At 27.6% G+C, this 20,082-nt stretch overlaps 4 protein-coding genes across 4 annotated transcripts; 2 read left to right on the plus strand and 2 right to left on the minus strand.

Moving 5' to 3' along the window:
• Positions 1-6,303: 6,303 nt before the first annotated feature.
• OCT59_020523 (uncharacterized protein) lies at positions 6,304-6,549 on the minus strand (the record flags this gene model as incomplete). Its single annotated transcript, XM_066149244.1, has 1 exon — positions 6,304-6,549. One exon carries the CDS (start codon positions 6,547-6,549, stop codon positions 6,304-6,306), a length of 246 nt encoding a protein of 81 aa, XP_065990172.1.
• Positions 6,550-6,659: 110 nt separating this feature from the next.
• Positions 6,660-6,863, minus strand: OCT59_020524 (uncharacterized protein; the record flags this gene model as incomplete). The annotated part of the gene is made up of 1 exon (XM_066149245.1): positions 6,660-6,863. One exon carries the CDS (start codon positions 6,861-6,863, stop codon positions 6,660-6,662), a length of 204 nt encoding a protein of 67 aa, XP_065990173.1.
• Positions 6,864-11,994: 5,131 nt separating this feature from the next.
• Positions 11,995-12,216, plus strand: OCT59_020525 (uncharacterized protein; the record flags this gene model as incomplete). Its single annotated transcript, XM_066149246.1, has 1 exon — positions 11,995-12,216. The coding sequence occupies one exon, from the start codon at positions 11,995-11,997 to the stop codon at positions 12,214-12,216; it is 222 nt and encodes a 73-aa protein (XP_065990174.1).
• A 1,552-nt stretch (positions 12,217-13,768) lies between these two features.
• Positions 13,769-14,383, plus strand: OCT59_020526 (uncharacterized protein; the record flags this gene model as incomplete). The annotated part of the gene is made up of 2 exons (XM_025326581.2): positions 13,769-14,106; positions 14,221-14,383. The coding sequence occupies 2 exons, from the start codon at positions 13,769-13,771 to the stop codon at positions 14,381-14,383; spliced, it is 501 nt and encodes a 166-aa protein (XP_025175488.2).
• Between the last annotated feature and the right edge of the window lie 5,699 nt (positions 14,384-20,082).

Genomic DNA, 20,082 nt, shown 5'->3' on the forward strand with positions numbered 1-20,082 from the left:
CAAAGTTAAATTTCTTACTAAATATAAGTTTGGTAACTTATACTGAATTTTGATATAAGTTAAAATTAGAAAATTAATCAGTATTACAATTTATCAAAATCTATTATATACTAATAATTTAATATATCAATATCAGTTTTTTAACTGTATATAACTTAAAATTAGTATTTTTAATAAGTTGTAAATGATAAAAGTAAATTGCTAAAGTTCACGCAATAACTCGGTCACTATACCAGATTATGATATATTTTCAACCAGAATTAAAAATCTAATAAAATACTGGCCAGTATTATATTATAATTTTACCATCGAATATTATTACCAGCGATGCTTGTTTAGCAATACAATATATATATATATTATAAAATATAAAATTTACAAATAAATATTTTAATAATGCCTGTTTAAATTATTTTTGCAATAACTAAATATTTTGTTAAATTTTATATTTAATTAATATTTGGCTAAATCTAAATTAATGGCTAAATTGGAACTCAAAGAATATATAGATCCAGATCCAAAATTTTAATATAATTTTATACATCTAATTCTATTAAAAAATTTATACAAAATCATCATACAAATTCAAAATTTTATTATAAATTTTACAATTATAAATTTGAGTTTATATAAAAAAAATCTTTTTAAAGAAAAATTCCTAACAAATATTATTAAAATTTTAGATACTTTATAAATATTGATATCCAATATATATAATATAGTAGGTCTTATACAAAAATTTGTATGTATACTATAAAATTAAAGAAAACACATTTTGCTACATATCTTACTATACAGTGATCATAAAAAAATAAAACACAGCTTATTGGATTCATTTTAATAAAATGAATCAAATGGTAATAGTTTCATATTTCTAGGTATAATAGATGTTAAATTATATCACACATTAGCACTTTGTATTTTTATTCACTATGTATTTTTATATTTATTCCATAACTTGCCATCTATCTATTATACCTAAAAATATAAAATTACCACCATTCAACTTGTCTTATTAAGATGAATCTATAAGCTTTGTTTCATCTCTTTATGTGAATGTCAAGATTATACATGCCACCCAAATTATTTTGGACTGCCGTAATTATAAGTAAAATCCCAAATTCAATTATGACATCCCAAATTATTTGGCACTTTACATAGTAAATTATATATAAACCGAATGAATTATGGCATCCCAAATTATAATTATGACATCCCAAAATAATTTGGGCAGCATGTATAGTCAAGATATATAATAAATTAAAAAATATTTCAAGTGTTTTTTAAAACAAATTAAGAAACTCTTTACACAGGTCGAACAGATGTCATTGTCGCAAAATTTGCCTGGAATTTTTCTGGCAAATTGAGAATTATCCCGGTAAATTGGGGTAAATTGTGTTACAATTTTGGGATAATGGAGGACTTACAATTTGGCAAATTTTGTCAAAATGGCAAAATTCCTACAAAATTCCTAATTCAAATGTTGAGAAATTTTTCAGTAAATTATCATTAAATTGTGGGAAATTTTAGGCAAATTTTTAGTAATGTTATGCAAACGAAGTGTAAATTGTGGTGAATTTAGTCAAATTTTTAGTAATGTTATGCAAACGTAATGTAAATTGTGGTGAATTTTAGGCAAATTTTTAGTAATGTTATGTAAACGAAGTGCAAATTGTGGTGAATTTAGTTAAATTTTTAGTAATGTTATGCAAACGTAATGCAAATTGTGGTAAATTATAGTGAATTTTTAGTAATTTTATGCAAACGTAATGCAAATTGTGGTGAATTGTAGTGTATTTTTAGTAATGTTATATAAATTGTTGAAAATTTAGGTGAATTTAGTCAAATTTTTAGTAATTTTATGCAAACATAATGCAAATTGTGGTGAATTTTTAGCAATATTAGGCCAATGTTATGTAAATTGTGATGAATTTTTTGTAATGATACGTAAATTGCAAATTTGAAATAAAAACTTTCCATTGTTGCACAATTTACCGGGAAAATTCTGGTAAATTGTGTATTTTTTTGTCAAATTTTGGAAAAATGGACCATTTTACCAAAATTTAACTTTCAAATGCTAGAAAATTTTTAGCAATTTTAGACAATTGAGTGACAATTGTTTGACAATTTTTGGACAATTGAGTGTAAATGTAATATTTTTAAGACAATTTCTGACAATTGAGTAATAATTAAGCAACAATTTTGTGTAATTTTATACAAATTTTATAACAATTTATTGATTCTAATTTTATTAACAATTTATCTAATTATTCAATTATAACGTGTAATTAAGTACAATAATGTTAAAAAAAACAAACATCAAAAAAAACAAAAAGTTTTGAAGATTAATCTTCGAAACTCACCAAGCAAGGAGCCAAAGAACTATTATCTTGTTACAATAATCTACAAAAAAAGAAAACCATTCAGTTAGAATGTTTCTTAAAGATAAAACAGAAGTTTCGTAACGAAACGTACGAAACTTACCATTTCAGAAGCCATATCCAATACCTGAACGTAAAGTAATGGCTTCTATTCAACAATAGTTTTACGAGATTCATGTTTCCTAAGTTAGCTTCCCAGATATCCCGAACCTACAAAAAAGAAAAGGAACGTTAGTAAACGGTTCCTAATAAAAAAAAATTTAAGTTTCATGATATTTGTCATGAAACTCACCATTTAAACTGAAGTTTCGAAGTTATACTTCGAAACCTACACGTTATCCAAACCTAAGTTCGAATCTGGAGGGAGGGACCTACAAAAGAGAATAAGAAATGTTAATAAAACATTTCTTTAAAAAACAAACTGAAGTTTTGCAACGTTTTTTTTGTTGCGAAACTTACCAAAGCCGTCATTCCGCTCGAACCTACAAAAAAAATAGAAAAGAAACGTTAAAAAATGTTTCTAATAATAAAAAAAAAAACACGGTAAGTTTCGTTGCAAACTTACCACATTTTCACTTTCCAATGATACCCGAATTGGAGACCTACAAGAAATGAAAAAGTAAAAGAAACGTTAGAACGTTTCTTAATTAAAAAAAACAAAAAAGATAAGTTTCGTTGATGAAATGAAACTTACATTTTTCCGTTTCAGAATCCTGGAGCACCGGAACTTACAAAAAAAGTAGAAGAAATGTTAGAGAACGTTTCTTAATTAAAAAGAAAATAAAATATTTTAAGTTTCATTAAAATGAAACTTACATGTTGACGTTTCGGAATCTTGGAGATACGAACCTACAAAAAAAGTAAAAGAAACGTTAGAACGTTTCTTAATTAAAAAAATATAATATAATAAGTTTCGTTAAGTTTCGTTAAAAACGAAACTTACATTTTCCGTTTTAGGAATCCTGGAGCACCGGAACTACCGAACCTACAAAAAAAGTAAAAGAAACGTTATAGAACGTTTCTTAATTAAAAAAAATATAATATAAGTTTCGTTAAAATGAAACTTACATTTCCGTTTTGGCCATTAATGAATATTCATGCTGAAACTTGGCGTTCTCCTGCACTACAAAAAAGTAAAAGAAACGTTAAAACGTTTCTTAATTAAAATAAAAATATAAATATAATTAAGTTTCGTTAAACTTACATTTCCGTTTTAGAATCGAGGAGGGCCATTAACGAATATTCATGCTGAAACTTGGCGTTCTCCTGACCTACAAAAAAAAGTAAAAGAAACGTTAGAACGTTTCTTAATTAAAAAATAAAAATATAAGAAGTTTCGCTAAACAAACTTACATTTTGCCATTTCGGAAACCTGGCACCGGAATCTACAAAAATAAAGTAAAAGAAACGTTAAAACATTTCTTAATAAAGAAAAAAATAAAAAAAAAAATAGTTTCGTAAGATAACAAACTTTACCTGACTTCTCCAAATGTAACGATAATTGCTATACCAACGGGAAATGGGAAAGGTAAGGGGGAAGGACGAGAGAGAGGGAAGTGGGGAGAGAGAGGGAAGGAGAAACGAGAGGGAGGGTGACGGGAAAATGGTGAGAAGAAGGAAAGAGCAAAATAAACTAAATTAGTTTTTTTTTAAACTCTAAAAAAAAACTGCGGCTGCGGCTGCAATAGTTTATTTTTAGTATTTTTAGGTTAGTTAAAAAAATGAACTGCGGCTGCGGCTGCAATAGTTTATTTTTAGTATTTTTAGGTTAGTTAAAAAATGAACTGCGGCTGCGGCTGCAGTTTAACCAAGTTCATGTCACGTACTCACGTGATACACGTGACATGTATTTTATATAAATAGGGGGCTTTTTCCCGAAACTTTTTTTTTTCTTTTTTTATAATTTTTTCAATTTAATTGATAGATGTATATATATACTTATATATATACATATATATATATCTATCTAATAAACTTTATGAAAAGCCCCTCCTCTGTAAACAGGTAGAGGCCATAAAGTACCTATGAGGGGAGAGCTATGCTGCTCCTCCGCCTGTTTATAATAATAAAAGAAAAAAATTGAGCCTTTCAGTAGTAAGGTTTAGTATTAAATTAAACAACATATCACAACACATCGTGTTGTTACATTGTTAATATTAACAATGTGTTTAATGTTAAATAATGCGTTTGGAATATAAATATTATAAATTTAATAATGTCCGTAATTTACAAATAAATAAAAATTATCATCAATTTTAATGTAATTAAGTGTAATGCTACGTTATCCAATGTAATTGTAGTATTTTTTTGTGTTCTTTAGTGCAATTCCGCGTTTTTTAGTGCAATTCCGCATTTTCTAGCATAATGTTACATTTTCCAGCATAAATAAAAATTATCCTAATAATTTTAATGTAATTAAGTGTAATGCTACGTTATTCAGTGTAATTGTAGTATTTTTTTGTGTTTTTTAGTGCAATTCTGCATTTTTTAGTGCAATTCCACATTGTCTAGCATAATGTTACATTTTCCAGTATAACGCGAAATTTTCTAAAAAATATGATAATTGTGGTACTTTTTAGTGTAATGCTACATTGTCTAGTGTAATTTGGTGAAATGCTACATTTTCCAGTGTAATGCTATATTATTGAGCATTTTCCAAAAAAAAATTGTAACATTTTAACATTCTGACGAAAATGAAACATTTGACCAAAAAAACATAAAATTTGCTGAAAATATGCAACATTTGACAAAAAATATAGAATTTTCATAAAAAATGCACATTTGCTAGAAAATTGGAATATTTGACAAAATTTGATTTTAATTGATAATTGTTACAACAATTTTATGAAATGTTGTTACAATAATATCGCATTGGAGATAAAATGTGGCATTTTCATAAAAATGCACCATTTGCAAGAAAATTGGAACATTTGACAAAAAAAGCAAAATTTGATTTTAATGACAATGTTATAACAATGTCACGAAATGTTACGAAATGTTACATTTGAGATATAATGTAGCATTTTCCCAAAATTTCATAAAATTTGCTAAATCGGACAATGTTGTAACAATGCTATTCCAAAAAATTGCTCAGCGTAATGCAGCATTTTCCACAATTTCCCACCATTTACCAGAAAAATGTGGAATTTGCATTTTTTGAATTTTGGACAATGGTGCCCCTTCGACCTGTGTTATTAAAAAATATTTTAAAAATTTCTTAAACAAAAAATAAATCATTTAAATATATATATATATAAAATTCTATAATTCATTATACAAAATAAAAATTTTACCTATAGTAAAATCATTATTGTTAATTTGTTATACAAATAAAAATCTACTTTTTGCATAACTGCTATTTGATTATACAACTCAACCATATGACTTATTAAAAAATTATATACAGTAGTAGACTTTTATCCTCAAACTTAGTTTCGGCTATTTCCACGCTCATGTTCTGATACAAATATATTTTATATAAAATAAAATTTAACAAATGATATCTAACTGGGTTATGTAATATTATTTACGTAATAAATGCCATTATTCCCTCGCCTCACAGAAGCACAAAAATCACATTTATCTTCTTCAATGAAACAAGTAATAATTTTCATCATTTTGTTAGAGCGAAAAAATAAGGCCCAATATGGGCAAAACTTTATTAAATGCTTCGTTGATAAGTATATACATTAACGGAACGATAACCATATGTCTAGAAAATATTAAAACGCAGAAAAATTTGGGAGCTGTGAACACAAAAAAAAATTTAAAACCTCTGAACATGAATGCCCCTTTCAACTTGAAATCTTTATTATTCTTTATTATGTAAAATAAAAAATACATTATACCATTAATTTATAGAAATTTTTTTGGGGTGAATTGCTCCTCATTTTTTAGGCGACTGCGACCCTCTTTTAGTACCTCATAGAAAACATCTGTATTCTTCCTTGTCCTTGCTTTCCACGATAAAATGACTTTTATGGCTATTATGAGTTTTGAGAAAGCTTCCACTGTCCTCGGTACCTTGATATTTTGTAAGTCCATCATTATAATTGTGTTTTTCGAAAAGATATTTTGATGCTGATATAGTAAGTTGAAATCCGTTAGATTGTAAACAATATGTTTTGATATCTATAATTCTAGCTTTTGCAGAAGAAAGAAGCGACATATACAAAGCTGTTAAAATCACTTTTGTGCAGTATTCTAGCTTTCTGAGATCACCTTTTCTCTTTCTGCGTGTATTTAGAATCCCATCTTCTTGCGCTAAGACTTCTGTACCTAATGAGCTTTTCCATCAAGCTTCGGATCACTCTTTCCAACAATGTTTAAGATTTCTTTGAGTTTGTTATAGGATATTGATGCTAACTCTCCGTAATTAAACTTAATATCAGTTTTTTCAAGGAAGGCGTTTCTCAATAAAGGTGGACGTCTATATGATTGAATTAAATTCACGTTCAGACAAAGCTTGGAGCAAGGTGTCATTTTGTACAAGAAGTAGAAGTGTTGGAGAAGATGCTGAACATAGATCAAGTCATTTGATGCAGTAGAGTAATTGATTAAATTCTCACCCAGGCACCTGCCTAAGGGTTCCAAGTCTATTACATGTTACAATATTTTACCTTTTTACTTGACAATTCAATTCCTTCAGTCTCATTTTCTCGCTTTTGAAGAGTTTGTAGTTTAACACCTTTGATTGATACTTCCTATGCATGTGCATATTGAGTAAGCTGTTCGCAGAAAAAAAGTGTTAGAATAGACGAATACAGTCCAGATACTTTATATACGTTCTATTCTGATATCTTACCGCTCTTCCAAATAATATGTTGAGATATCCTAGAGAGGCAGTTTGGATAGCGGTTTTTTCCTCAATTTCCTTCCAGAAGCTGCGTACAACTTTGCACATTAAGCCTTCGCTGTTCTTTTGTCTGGGAATTTTCTACAAAAGAAGCGTCATTCTTTCTTTGCAACAGGGTACTCGTGAAGAAAATTATCGCAACTTTTTCCGAGTATTTTTCAGTAATCATTTTTTGCGTCCATTATAATTTATGAGAGACAAATTATGGGTTTCACGCGTATCAGTATATCGGTATCATATAACTACCCCAAGAATACCACCAAAAATTTTTGGTAACGTGACTTGATGAGTTTTATTGGTCAGGAACATTTATCTTGTAGATTTCATAAAAAAAAAATTAAAGAAACGTTTAATTTAAACATTTCTTATCAGTTATAGTCCTTTTCACTTTATAAAATTATTGGTTTTTTTTTATTAAAATAAATGAATATAAAATTATTTATTATTTAGAAATTTAACAATAAATCTTCGTGTTATTTATATAATTTAATAATAGTAATAAAAAAATAATTTTTACTATGTATTAAATAAAAAAGTCTTATTCTTATTCAAAACTTGATAGTTTACCTTTATATGTCCAAAGTTGTAAATAAATTTTTATTTAATATAAAAAACGCGTTTTTATTTTTACAACAAAATAAAATACAATAAGATTAAAAAGTAAATTATAATAAAAAAGAATAATATATATTTTAAGGGAAAAAACACCTATTTATTTATTTATTTTATGGATAGTCAGGAGAAATACAATTTAAAACCTATTAAAAACAAATATAAAAAAACATATCTAGAAACCTGACTGAATCAAGATAGTGAAGGTGAGAAGTAAAAACTTGATAGATATATCTACTATTTTTAGATTAGTAATACAAAGTGTTACCAAAAATTTTTAGATGGGTTTCTTAATGTATACTGGAACATATGATATTAATGTATGGAACTGGCTGGAATTAACGCATATGCATGTGCATAATTCCTAAACTTAGGCCACCAGATATATGTTAAGTTACCTTGGCTTCACCCCTAACATAAGATGGGGCCTTCATAGTTTATCATATTAGTAAATCACATGATTGGTAGATCTATTAATAATCTTGATAGTATAATCAGTTACTAGCTCTATTCATTTATAGATCGTATCAGATTGATACAATAGCCCTGTTCAATTCTAGATCTGACCGGATTGATCGAAAATTTACACCCTTAAATAATTGGTTGCTGATGCGGTCAGTGGTCAGTCATACCGATCTACAAAAATTGGTGTTTTTCCCTGATTACGATCTATATAATAAATGACACATCTACACAGGTCGAACAGATGTCATTGTCGCAAAATTTGCCTGGAATTTTTCTGGCAAATTGAGAATTATCCCGGTAAATTGGGGTAAATTGTGTTACAATTTTGGGATAATGGAGGTCTTACAATTTGGCAAATTTTGTCAAAATGGCGGAATTCCTACAGAATTCCTAATTCAAATGTTGAGAAATTTTTCAGTAAATTATCATTAAATTGTGGGAAATTTTAGGCAAATCTTTAGTAATGATATGCAAACGAAGTGCAAATTGTGGTGAATTTAGTTAAATTTTTAGTAATTTTATGCAAACGTAATGTAAATTAAGGTGAATTTTAGGCAAATTTTTAGTAATTTTATGTAAACGTAATGCAAATTGTAGTAAATTTAGTCAAATTTTTAGTAATTTTATGTAAACGTAATACGAATTGTGGTAAATTTAGTCAAATTTTTAGTAATTTTATGTAAACGTAATGCAAATTGTAGTAAATTTAGTCAAATTTTTAGTAATGTTATGCAAACATAATGCAAATTGTGGTAAATTTAGTCAAATTTTTAGTAATGTTATGTAAACGTAATGCAAATTGTGGTGAATTATAGTGAATTTTAGTAATTTTATGCAAACGTAATGCAAATGGTGGTAAATTGTAGTGTATTTTTAGTAATGTTATGTAAATTGTTGAAAATTTAGGCGAATTTTTAGCAATGTTATGCAAACGTAATGCAAATTGTGGAAAATTGTGGTGAATTTTGCATTTTTTCGGTAAATGTTAGTTAAATCTTTGAATAATTTAGTGAAATTTAGGATAATTTCGGACAATTGAGTGAAAATGTTTTACCGATTTTGGACAATTGAGTGTAAACGGTATAAAATGCAACATTTTCGAGACAATTTAGTGAAATTTTGCAATAATTTTGGACAATTGTGTGAAATTTAGTAATAATTTTAAACAATTTAGTGTAAACGCTGTGACAATTTAAAACACTGATTTAATAATTTTACATAATTTATTACAATATTATTTATTAACAAATGCACAATTATTATTTAACGATGAGAATCTATATTGATCTATATTCATCAGATATCCGATGATCTATGGATAATCCACACCTCTAATTCATTCATGTATCAAATGTCCAGTGCCGAAGTAAAAGCCGGTGAAAACTTAAAAAAGAAAAAAATGAAACATTAATATACGTTTCGTTGAAAAAAATCAAAATAAAAAACATTTCGAAGTTATATACCTTTGAAATGTTAAATTCCATACAAGGATCGCCGAACCTAAAAAAAGAAAAAACGAAACGTTAATATATGTTTCGTTGAAAAAAATCAAAATAAAAGATATTTCGAAGTATAATATACCTTCAAAATATTGAATTCCTATGTCCATGAGCCACCGAACTAAAAAAAGTTAAAACATTTCGAAGGTATAACAAACATTTCAAGTATACCTTCGAAATGTTCCCCACTCCATTTCAGTTTTCCCTTTCTCTTTCCCCTTTCGTCTTCACCTTTCCCTTTCATTTTTCCGTTCCTTTAACCTACAAAAAAAAAAAATAAACGAAACTTTAAACAATGTTTTGTTACATAACAAAAATCCAATAATTTCGAAGTTCTAATACCTTCGAAATGTTGAAACGGCATCCTGGAACCTTAAAAATGAAAACCGAAAGTTAGTAAACGTTTCATTGTAAATAAAACAAATAAACTTCGAAGGTTCTTATATTTACCTTCAAAATTCTTCCGTACAGAAGGCGACCGGAAAATAAACTACAAAAATAAAGATAAACGAAACGTTAGTAAACGTTTACTAACATTTCGTTAAACAAAAAAAAAAACAAAATTGATTCGAAGGTAAATATTTACCTTCGAAATCTCGTCCTGGAGGCGAAGCCATGGATCTATAAAAAAAAACTGAAACGTTAGTTAACGTTTCGTAGAAAAAATTATTAACAAAAAAAACGAAAATATTACCTTTCACCCAAAAATTTCGTCCGGCGTTACTACAAAAATAAGAAAAGAAACGTTAGTTAACGTTTCTTAAAAAAATAAATAAAAATAAAGTTTCGCAACACAATGTTAAAACTTCCGTTCGTTTCTTTTAAAAAAAATCCAAACGTCCGGAATCAAAAGGAAAAAAGAAACGTTAGTATCGTTTCAAAAAAAAATTAATAAAATAAAGTTTCGCAACACAATGTTGCGAAACTTACCGTTCAAGTTCGAAATTCATCATCCAAACGTCCGGAATCTAAAAAAAGGAAAAAAGAAACGTTAGTATCGTTTCTTTAAAAAAAAAATTAATAAAATAAAGTTTCGCAACACAATGTTGCGAAACTTACCGGTTCGTTTCGAAATTCATCATCCAAACGTCCGAATCTAAAAAAAAGAAAAAAGAAACGTTAGTATCGTTTCTTTAAAAAAAAAATTAATAAAATAAAGTTTCGCAACACAATGTTGCGAAACTTACCGGTTCATTTCGAAATTCATCATCCAAACGTCCGGAATCTAAAAAAAGGAAAAAAAAGAAACGTTAGTATCGTTTCTTTAAAAAAAAAATTAATAAAATAAAGTTTCGCAACATAGCATGTTGTTTTAAAACTTAAACTTACGGCTCATTTCGAAATTCATTATCCAAACGTCCGGAACCTACAAAAGTAAAAGAAAGAAACGTTAGTTAATCGTTTCTTTTAATAAAAAAAAAATAATTAATTAAGTTTCGCAACGATTCTTTGCGAAACTTACCGTTCGTTTCGAAATACATTATCCAAACGTCCGGCGTTCCTACAAAAGAAAAGGAAAAGGAAACTTAGAAACGTTTCCTTACAAAAAATTAAAAAATTTTTTTTAAAAAAAGTTTCGAAGCGAAACGCTTCGAAACTTACCTTTCGGTTTCTCATTTCCCAAAGTCAAACCACCGAAAAATCTATAAAAAAAAAAGAAAGGAAACGTCAGTATGTTTCCTAAAAAGAATTTAGAAAAAAAGTTTCGAGGCGAACACCTCGAAACTTACCATTTCGTTTTCTAAGTCGAGTACGCCAAAAAAACCTACAAAAAAAAAGAATTATTGGAAACGTTAGTAATGTTTCCTAAATTAAAAGATTTTTTTAAAAAAGTTTCAAGGCGAACGCCTCGAAACTTACCGTTTCGTTTTTCCAAGTTGAATACGGCGAAAAGACCTATAAAAAAAAGAAGATATAGGAAACGTTAGAAACGTTTCCTAAAAAATAAAAAAAATATTAAAGTTTCGAATCGAACAATTCGAAACTTACCCTTTTGTTTTTCTGAAAGGAAATTTCCGATATTTCTAATTTACGGTAAAAGGGGAAGGGAAGGGAAGGGAAAAAGAAGAACGAAAAGGGAAAGGGGAAAACGAAAGGGAAAAGGACGAAAAGGGAGGAAGAACAAAAGGGGAAAGGGGAAAATGAAACAAAAAGGGAGGAGGGAACGAAAAGGAAAGGGGAAATGGAACGAAAAGAACGAAAGGAAAAGGGAAATGGAACGAAAAGAACGAAAGGAAAAGGGAAATGGAACGAAAAGGGAGGGGGAGAACGAAAAGGAAAGGGGAAATGGAACGAAAAGGGAGGGGGAGAACGAAAGGGAAAAGGGGAAGGGGAAGGTGAGAGAAACAGGGAAGGTGAAATGGCGAAAGAAGGGGTAAGTAAAAGCCTGAGAAAAAAAAATTAAGCTTTTGCTAAAAAAAGCTTAATTTTTTTTTTCATTATACCGCAGCTAAGCTGCGGTAATTATTAAGTAATATCACGTGATGCACGTGATATAAAATTTATATAAATAGGGGCTTTTTCCCCGAAATAATTTTTTTTTTTTATTATAATTTTTTGATAGATGTATATATATACTTATATATATACATATATATATATCTATCTAATAACTTTACGAAAAGCCCCTCCTCTGTAAACAGGTAGAGGCCATAAAGTACCTATAGGGGGAGAGCCACCTTGCTGCTCCCTCCGCCTGTTTATAGTGACAAAAAGAGGGAGTCCTTCAGTAGTAAGGTTTCGTATATATAAATTAAACAACACATCGTGTTGATACATTGTTAATATTAACAATGTGAATTTAATGTTAAATAATGCGTTAGAATATAAATATTATAAATTTAATAATGTCTGTAATTTTACAAATAAATAAAAAATTATCTAATGTAATTAAGTGTAATGCTACGTTATCCTGTGTAATTGTAGTATTTTTTTGTGTTTTTTAGTGCAATTCCGCGTTTTTTAGTGCAATTCCGCATTTTCTAGCATAATGTTACATTTTCCAGTATAACGCAAAATTTTCTAAAAAATATGATAATTGTGGTACTTTTTAGTGTAATGCTACATCGTCTAGTGTAATTGCGGTATTTTTTAGTGTAATGCTACATAATCTAGTATATTGCTACATTTTTTAGTGTAATGTGGAATTTTCCAAAAAATGTGATAATTGTGATGCTTTTTAGTGTAATTTGGTGAAATGCTACATTTTCCAGTGTAATGCCATATTATTGAGCATTTTCAAAAAAAAAATGTAACATTTTAACATTCTGTCGAAAATGAAACATTTGACCAAAAAAACATAAAATTTGCTGAAAATATGCAACATTTGACAAAAAATATAGAATTTTCATAAAAAAATGCACCATTTGCCAGAAAATCGGAATATTTGACAAAATTTGATTTTAATTGACAATGTTATAACAATTTTATGAAATGTTGTTACAATGATATCACATTGAAGATAAAATGTGGCATTTTCATAAAAATGCACCATTTGCAAGAAAATTGGAACATTTGACAAAAAAAAAGCAAAATTTAATTTTAATTGACAATGTTATAACAATTTTATGAAATGTTATTACATTTGAAATAAAATGTGGAATTTTCATAAAAATGCACCATTTGCAAGAAAATTGGAACATTTGACAAAAAAAAAGCAAAATTTGATTTTAATGACAATGTTATAACAATGTTATGAAATGTTACGAAATGTTACATTTGAGATATAATGTAGCATTTTCCCAAATTTTCATAAAATTTGCTAAATCGGACAATGTTGTAACAATGCTATTCCAAAAAATTGCTCAGCGTAATGCAGCATTTTCCACAATTTCCCACCATTTTCCAGAAAAATGTGGAATTTGCATTTTTTGAATTTTGGACAATGGTGCCCCTTCGACCTGTGCTAGCGTCTGCACATTTTTTGCGTTAAACTTTTTGAAGTTCTAACTTTTACCATGCCTATTCCAAAATCTACTTTTCGTCCAATTGCTCCTAAACCACAAACACCTGTACGGGACCCTTATGTTATAGCTGTATTAACATTTACTCCATCAGAAATTCAAGAAGTGACGGTACTTACTACTGATGTTTCAACACCTGTAATCACTAAAGTTTCTAAAAAGAATAATGGCCAAAAAACAGAAAGAGCAAGTTCTGTTAAAGAAGAAACTGGCTGGGATGATACAAATACCGGATTATTGATAAGTTTTCTTGAAGATAATTTTGATATTTACAAAAAAAATAAGTCCAATTTTGCCAAAACAGCTGCTACTAAGATTTTTTCAGGAAAGTCGTGAGAGCAGATTAAAAATAAAGTATCTCGTCTTGTAACTAAGTATAATAAAATTAAAGAAAAGGAGAACAAAACACGAAGAGAGACGCAAGTAAAATGAAAATGGTTTGACAGACTTGATGCTTTATTTGGAACTCGTAAAAATCACAATCCGGGATTTTTAGTAGATGGATTTTCTGATGATGTTCAATTGTTTGACAATTTTAAAGAAAAAGAAACAGAAACTAACGAAGAAGTTTTAGCAGAAAAAAAAGATAATCAAATTACTAAAAAATAAAAATCTCTTTCACAGGATCCATTAGCCGAAGCCATGATTTCTATGAGTAATGCAAGACAAATAATTTGGGAAAAACAACTTGCCTCTGAGAATGACCTGTTTGAAAAGAAGCAAGTAGTTTAAAAGGAAATTAGAGAAGCAGAAACAGTTTTTAAAAAAGAAGAATTAGAAGTTGAGCGAATTAAAGCTGGAACATTGCGAAAGAAAATGGAGTTTGAAATAGAGCAATCACGTATGCAATATGAGATTAGAATGAAAGAATTGGATTTAAGAATGTTGCAATATAAATTATCTTTAGAATAGTTGCAATTTAACGTTAATAAGTAGTAGCAATAATAACAATAGCAATAATAATAGTAATAACAATAATCATAATAATAATAATAGTAATATAATATAATAGGTAATAATATAATAATAATGGATTTAACAATAAATTTGTGAATAACAAAACATTTTGCTGCAAATTTTTTATTTAAGAATTTAACATGTATTGTATTTTTTTAAAAATTCAATAAACTTAAAATTTAAATCTTTTATTTATCATATATTTGATGAAAATATCTTTTAAAATATGCATGATATATTATTTATGAAAAATTTATGAAAAATGTTGATGAAAGATTAAATTTCTTTTAGCCTACCCAGTTCTTTTTAATACCTCATCATTATTCCTTAATGTATAATTATCATTTTCGCCATTATCATCTTCTTCTATATTATTATTGAAATCACCCTCCCAAATATCCATATTTATTTCTAAAAAGTTATGTAAAATTATTGCACAACATGTGAATAATACTCCCATCTTAACCATTTTAATATCAAGATCCTTTAACATTCTAAATCTCGCTTTTAATCTCCCGAAGGTATTTTCTATTACAACTCGATGACATGAATGGAATTGATTAAATTTTTTGTGTTTTCGAGAAGATGGATCTTTAAAAGGTGGGATTAAGAAAGGAGAAATAGGATAAGCTGAATCACCCAAAAGATAATCATCATCTTGAATAAGATGAGAATAATCTTTATAAAAAAAAGAAATTCTATAAACTTGGGCATCATGTACTGAGCCCGGCCAGCCAACATCAAAACTAGTAAAAATGCCTCTATCATTTACAATACCTTGACAGTGAATAGCATAGCGTTTTTTTCTAGTAAAGTAAACCTCTGGATCTTTATTTGGAGCATTTCTCATAGGAATATAGGTTCCATCAACTGCTCCAATTACATTTTTCAGCCCTCCTAAATTTTCAAATCCTTCATTAACTTTTTTACGCTCTTCTGAAGTAGGCCACTTAACAAACCTCTTTTTTTTGCTAAAATTGCTTGAATAACTCGTTTAGTATAAAGAATTACCGTCCCTTCTCCTATTCCAAATCTTGAACAAACTTCAAACAAACTTCCAGTAGATCCAAGTCGACAAAAAAATACAGCTAACTGAAATTCAACACAAGCTTGAGGTTTATTTCCTTGTGATGAAAATACATGATGGGATCGTATAAGGTTGGCTAATTGTTGGAAGTTATGTGGATGCATTCTTAAAATTTTTTTAAATCGAGTAATATCATAAAATGGAAGAACATTTTGCCACCAATGCTTTGACTTCACTACGTGGTATAATCTTGGTTCTAAATACCGTGTATTTATTCATTTTATTAAAACTGTTTGTAAAATGATATTATTCTCTTCATCACTTGAATTTTTCTCTTCTTCTTCTTCATGTTCATCTCCTAAAAATATTTGTAACTATAACAACTTATAAAGTCTTTCTTTAGGATTTATATTGTAACGGTAAAAGAAAAGAAATTATTTTACAAAGTTTTTTTCTTTAGTAATAAGTGTTATAGAAAAAATTATTTTTTTAAAGTCTTGTAAAGTTTTTTTTTTTAAAGAGTATTGTAAAAAAAATCATTTAAGTATTAAATCAAGTTAAAGTTAATCAAAGTTTAAATATTAAATCAATGATGAAATTGCAGATCAAACTGATATTTTAATGAAAAAAAAGCAAAAATCTGCAAAATCACAGACTTCCGCATAAATTTCACATAAAAAAAAAGCAGAAATCTGCAAAATCGCAGACTTTCATATAAATTCATATAAAAAATGCGGAGATCTGCTAATTTTACAGATCTCCGCAGTTCTGTATCTTAAAAAATTTCCCGATGATATGATTTTGCTATTTGAGATAAAATTTGACTACACGTAACTAATAATACATATATGGAATCATTACAAGCTTTCATAAAATCATGATTATGTTTAATTCATAATTTAACAGTTGAAAATGCAGTCTCAATGGAGTTAAAATCAGGAGAATAAGGTGGAAGAAAAACAACACAACATCCTAATTCTTCCAATAAAACTATTAATTCATTATTATGATGGATTCTTGCATTGTTAATTATTACAATAATACTATTATCTCCTGGATATGGATTTATTGTTAGCATCTAAATAGTAATAAAATTATTAATTACAATATAAAAAAATAAGATTATAACTAATTTTCACCTGGGGTGATATCTCTCGGGTAATATCACCCATTGATTTTATTATAATTTAATAAGTTTAAATAGGTGATTTAACCTAGGTGATTTCGCCTATTAATTTTATTAATAAATTTTATTTCAATATAGGTGATATCACCTGAAAGTTAAACAAAATTAAATATTTCACGATGATATAATGTTTACATTAATTGTGATACTATTATTATACTGCATTGTTATTATTATTGTATTTACAGACCATTTCAAAAATTCTCACTCATTTCATTAAAAAAACTTTTATCTTGTTTCACTTTTCTAAAGGATTAGTTTTTGAATAAAATTAATAAAATTAGTATCACTTTTGTTTCTATTTGCTAATATCACTTACATAAAACTGCAATACAGAAAATATCATTTTAAATACAAACTTTTTTATAATAATTTGTACGATAGTTCTGACCCACTATTTAATTAACTCTTATTATGACTCTTCATATAATGATTCTAATCTTTCATCAAACTCTCGCCATAATTCTTCAGTTGATACTTTTAACCCGCTATTTAATTTCTCATATGATTTTTCTGACTTGTTTCTTGAAAATAATGAGATAGCTAATGAAATCCAAATAGGAAATGAAAGTTTAGTAGATTTTTTAAAAGATCATATGAAAGATCATCAGAAAGATAATAAATATTATGATCAATGAATCTAACCTGTTATTGAATTGTTTGATACAGTCAAACCTTTATATAACAATATGTCGGGACATATATGAAATTTTTAGAAAATATCGTTATATCAAAGTTATACCGATATTTATATGTCCTCACATATAGTGGGAAAATAAAATTTTATCGGTATAATAAGTTTTTAATAATATATCGGTATATCGAATATCGGTATATTGAGGTTAGACTGTACTTAATTTCTTACATGATTTTTGATTCATTTCTCAAAATCATGAACAAATAATGAAATTCAATTAGGAAATGATATGATCATCAGGAAGAAAATAGTGAGTACCACGATCAAAAATTCTAACCTGTTATTCTGTTCTTATTATTTGATTTTCCTGATCTGATACTTGATTTCTCATATGATTTTTTTAATCTATTCCTTAAAAATTATGAACAGATAACGAAAATTAAACAGGAAATGAAAGTATAAATATCATAAGAAATCATTTGGAAAATTATCATTATGAAGAAGAATATGACGATAGTGAATATGAGAGTGAGTATGAGAGTGAAGAAAAAAACAGATTAAAATTAAATTAAGAAAAAAAATTTAGTTCATGGGAACTTGTTGAGTCATATCTTGACAAATATGCAAAATAACAAGGATTCTGCCTTTGTAAAAAAAGCGTATACCAGATCCAAATAATAATACAATTACTAGACGCAGAATGTATGAATGCTCACATGCCTAAACACATGAAACTCAAAAAACTATCTTAATGGAAAATAGGAGGGATAGAGATTCTGAAATGATTGGATGCTCTTGGCATATTAATCTTGCATTTCCTAGATCTTCAAATGGTGTTCAGATTAATAGTATAATTAGTAAACACAATTATGATATGAACCCACTTGTAAGGTTACCTGCCTAAACCTCTCCAAAATTTTACGATTAGTTTCTCCAAGATTTTACTATAGTTTTATTATAGTTTCGGCAAGGTTTCAGCAGTTTTAGCATTTATAATAAGTTTTGACAGGTTTCGCTTTTCTCCAGAGTTTCGCCAACTTTTTAATAAGACTTTCATATAGTTTCAGCAAAGTTTTGCTATTTCAGCATTTCGCTAACTTGCCAAAACCCCTAGTTTCTCCAGCAACCTTACCCACTTGTTGGTGAAATAGCACCAAAATATCAAAAATTAACTGACAAAATGATTGAAAAAGTTAAATTTTGGATGATTCAAGAGAAAATGGGCATATCAACTCAATACAATCTCCTGGTAGCCTTGTTTCCAGATAAAGTAATTAACAAAAAGGATTTAAGGCAAATATATCATTTTGTATTCACAAAGTAGATTTTTTTGATTCATCAAATTGTATAACAAATTGCCGTACTTTTTTTGATTCAGAAGTTTGTAATACAGTAATCATGAGATAGTAAATAATCTCTTTTGATTCACAAAGCAGATTTTTTTGATTCACCAAATTGTGTAACTAATCATTGTACTTTTTTTGATTCAGGAGCTATACGACAGTTATCACGAAATATTTAAGTTTTTTTTTTGAATCATGTATCAAATAAAAATTATATTCATTTGTTAATTTTCAATTTTTATTATCTAATTATACGTTAGCAAAATAATTATTTTTTTATTCATAATCACAATTATGCACATAATCACCAAAATCACTACTTGCTATCATTATATTCCGTGCAGTTTCTAAAGAACAATGTCTTCAAATATTAATCTCATTGCTAAAGATGTTAGCCTTAATTATTTTTTAAAAAATTTTGAATTATGGCTATAAGATTTTTATAGCCTTAATTAATTACGGCATATAAAAATTTTGTATTACGACACTTTTTTGAATTACGGCTAACATCTTTACTCATTGCTGTTTCAGGAACAAGGATTTCTTGAATATAATTATCAGTTTGTAATGAACAAGAATTTATGGGCGTAAGAATATTAGTTGTTATAAATAAATCAATTAGGGTATTTGCAATTAAAAGAGTGCCTTTAGTTCTATAATATCCTGACTAATTTATAGATTTAATTAGTAAGTTATAAATTTAATTTAAAATTAATTTAATATATAAAAAAAATAAAAAATAACTTACTCTTAAACTTTGAAATCGGTTTATTAGCATCATCGGCGCTGCAGCCTTCTTATGTCCAACTTTTTGATATACTTATTTTGTAAGACTGAGATAATAACTGTGAGTATTACCATTAATGATTTCTGTGAGATCATCTTTAAATCTATTAATATGATGGGGTAACTCATCAAAATTAATTATAGGGTATTTGTTTGCGATGCCACTTGAAATGATTGATAGTTCTGATAGTTCTGCAAAGTGAATAAAGCAAAAATTCATCCAATCTGATTCTGAACTTTTTCCTATAAAATATTTAATTAATAATTATCATTGGATTATTAATTGTTTAATATATAATAATTCCAAATACCTTATTCTATCTAATGCTAATTTCATCTGATCAGACATCGGATCAGGTAAAATTTTATCAC

The sequence above is a fragment of the Rhizophagus irregularis genome, chromosome 3 (assembly GCF_026210795.1).
Source record: "Rhizophagus irregularis chromosome 3, complete sequence".
NCBI lineage: Eukaryota > Fungi > Glomeromycota > Glomeromycetes > Glomerales > Glomeraceae > Rhizophagus > Rhizophagus irregularis.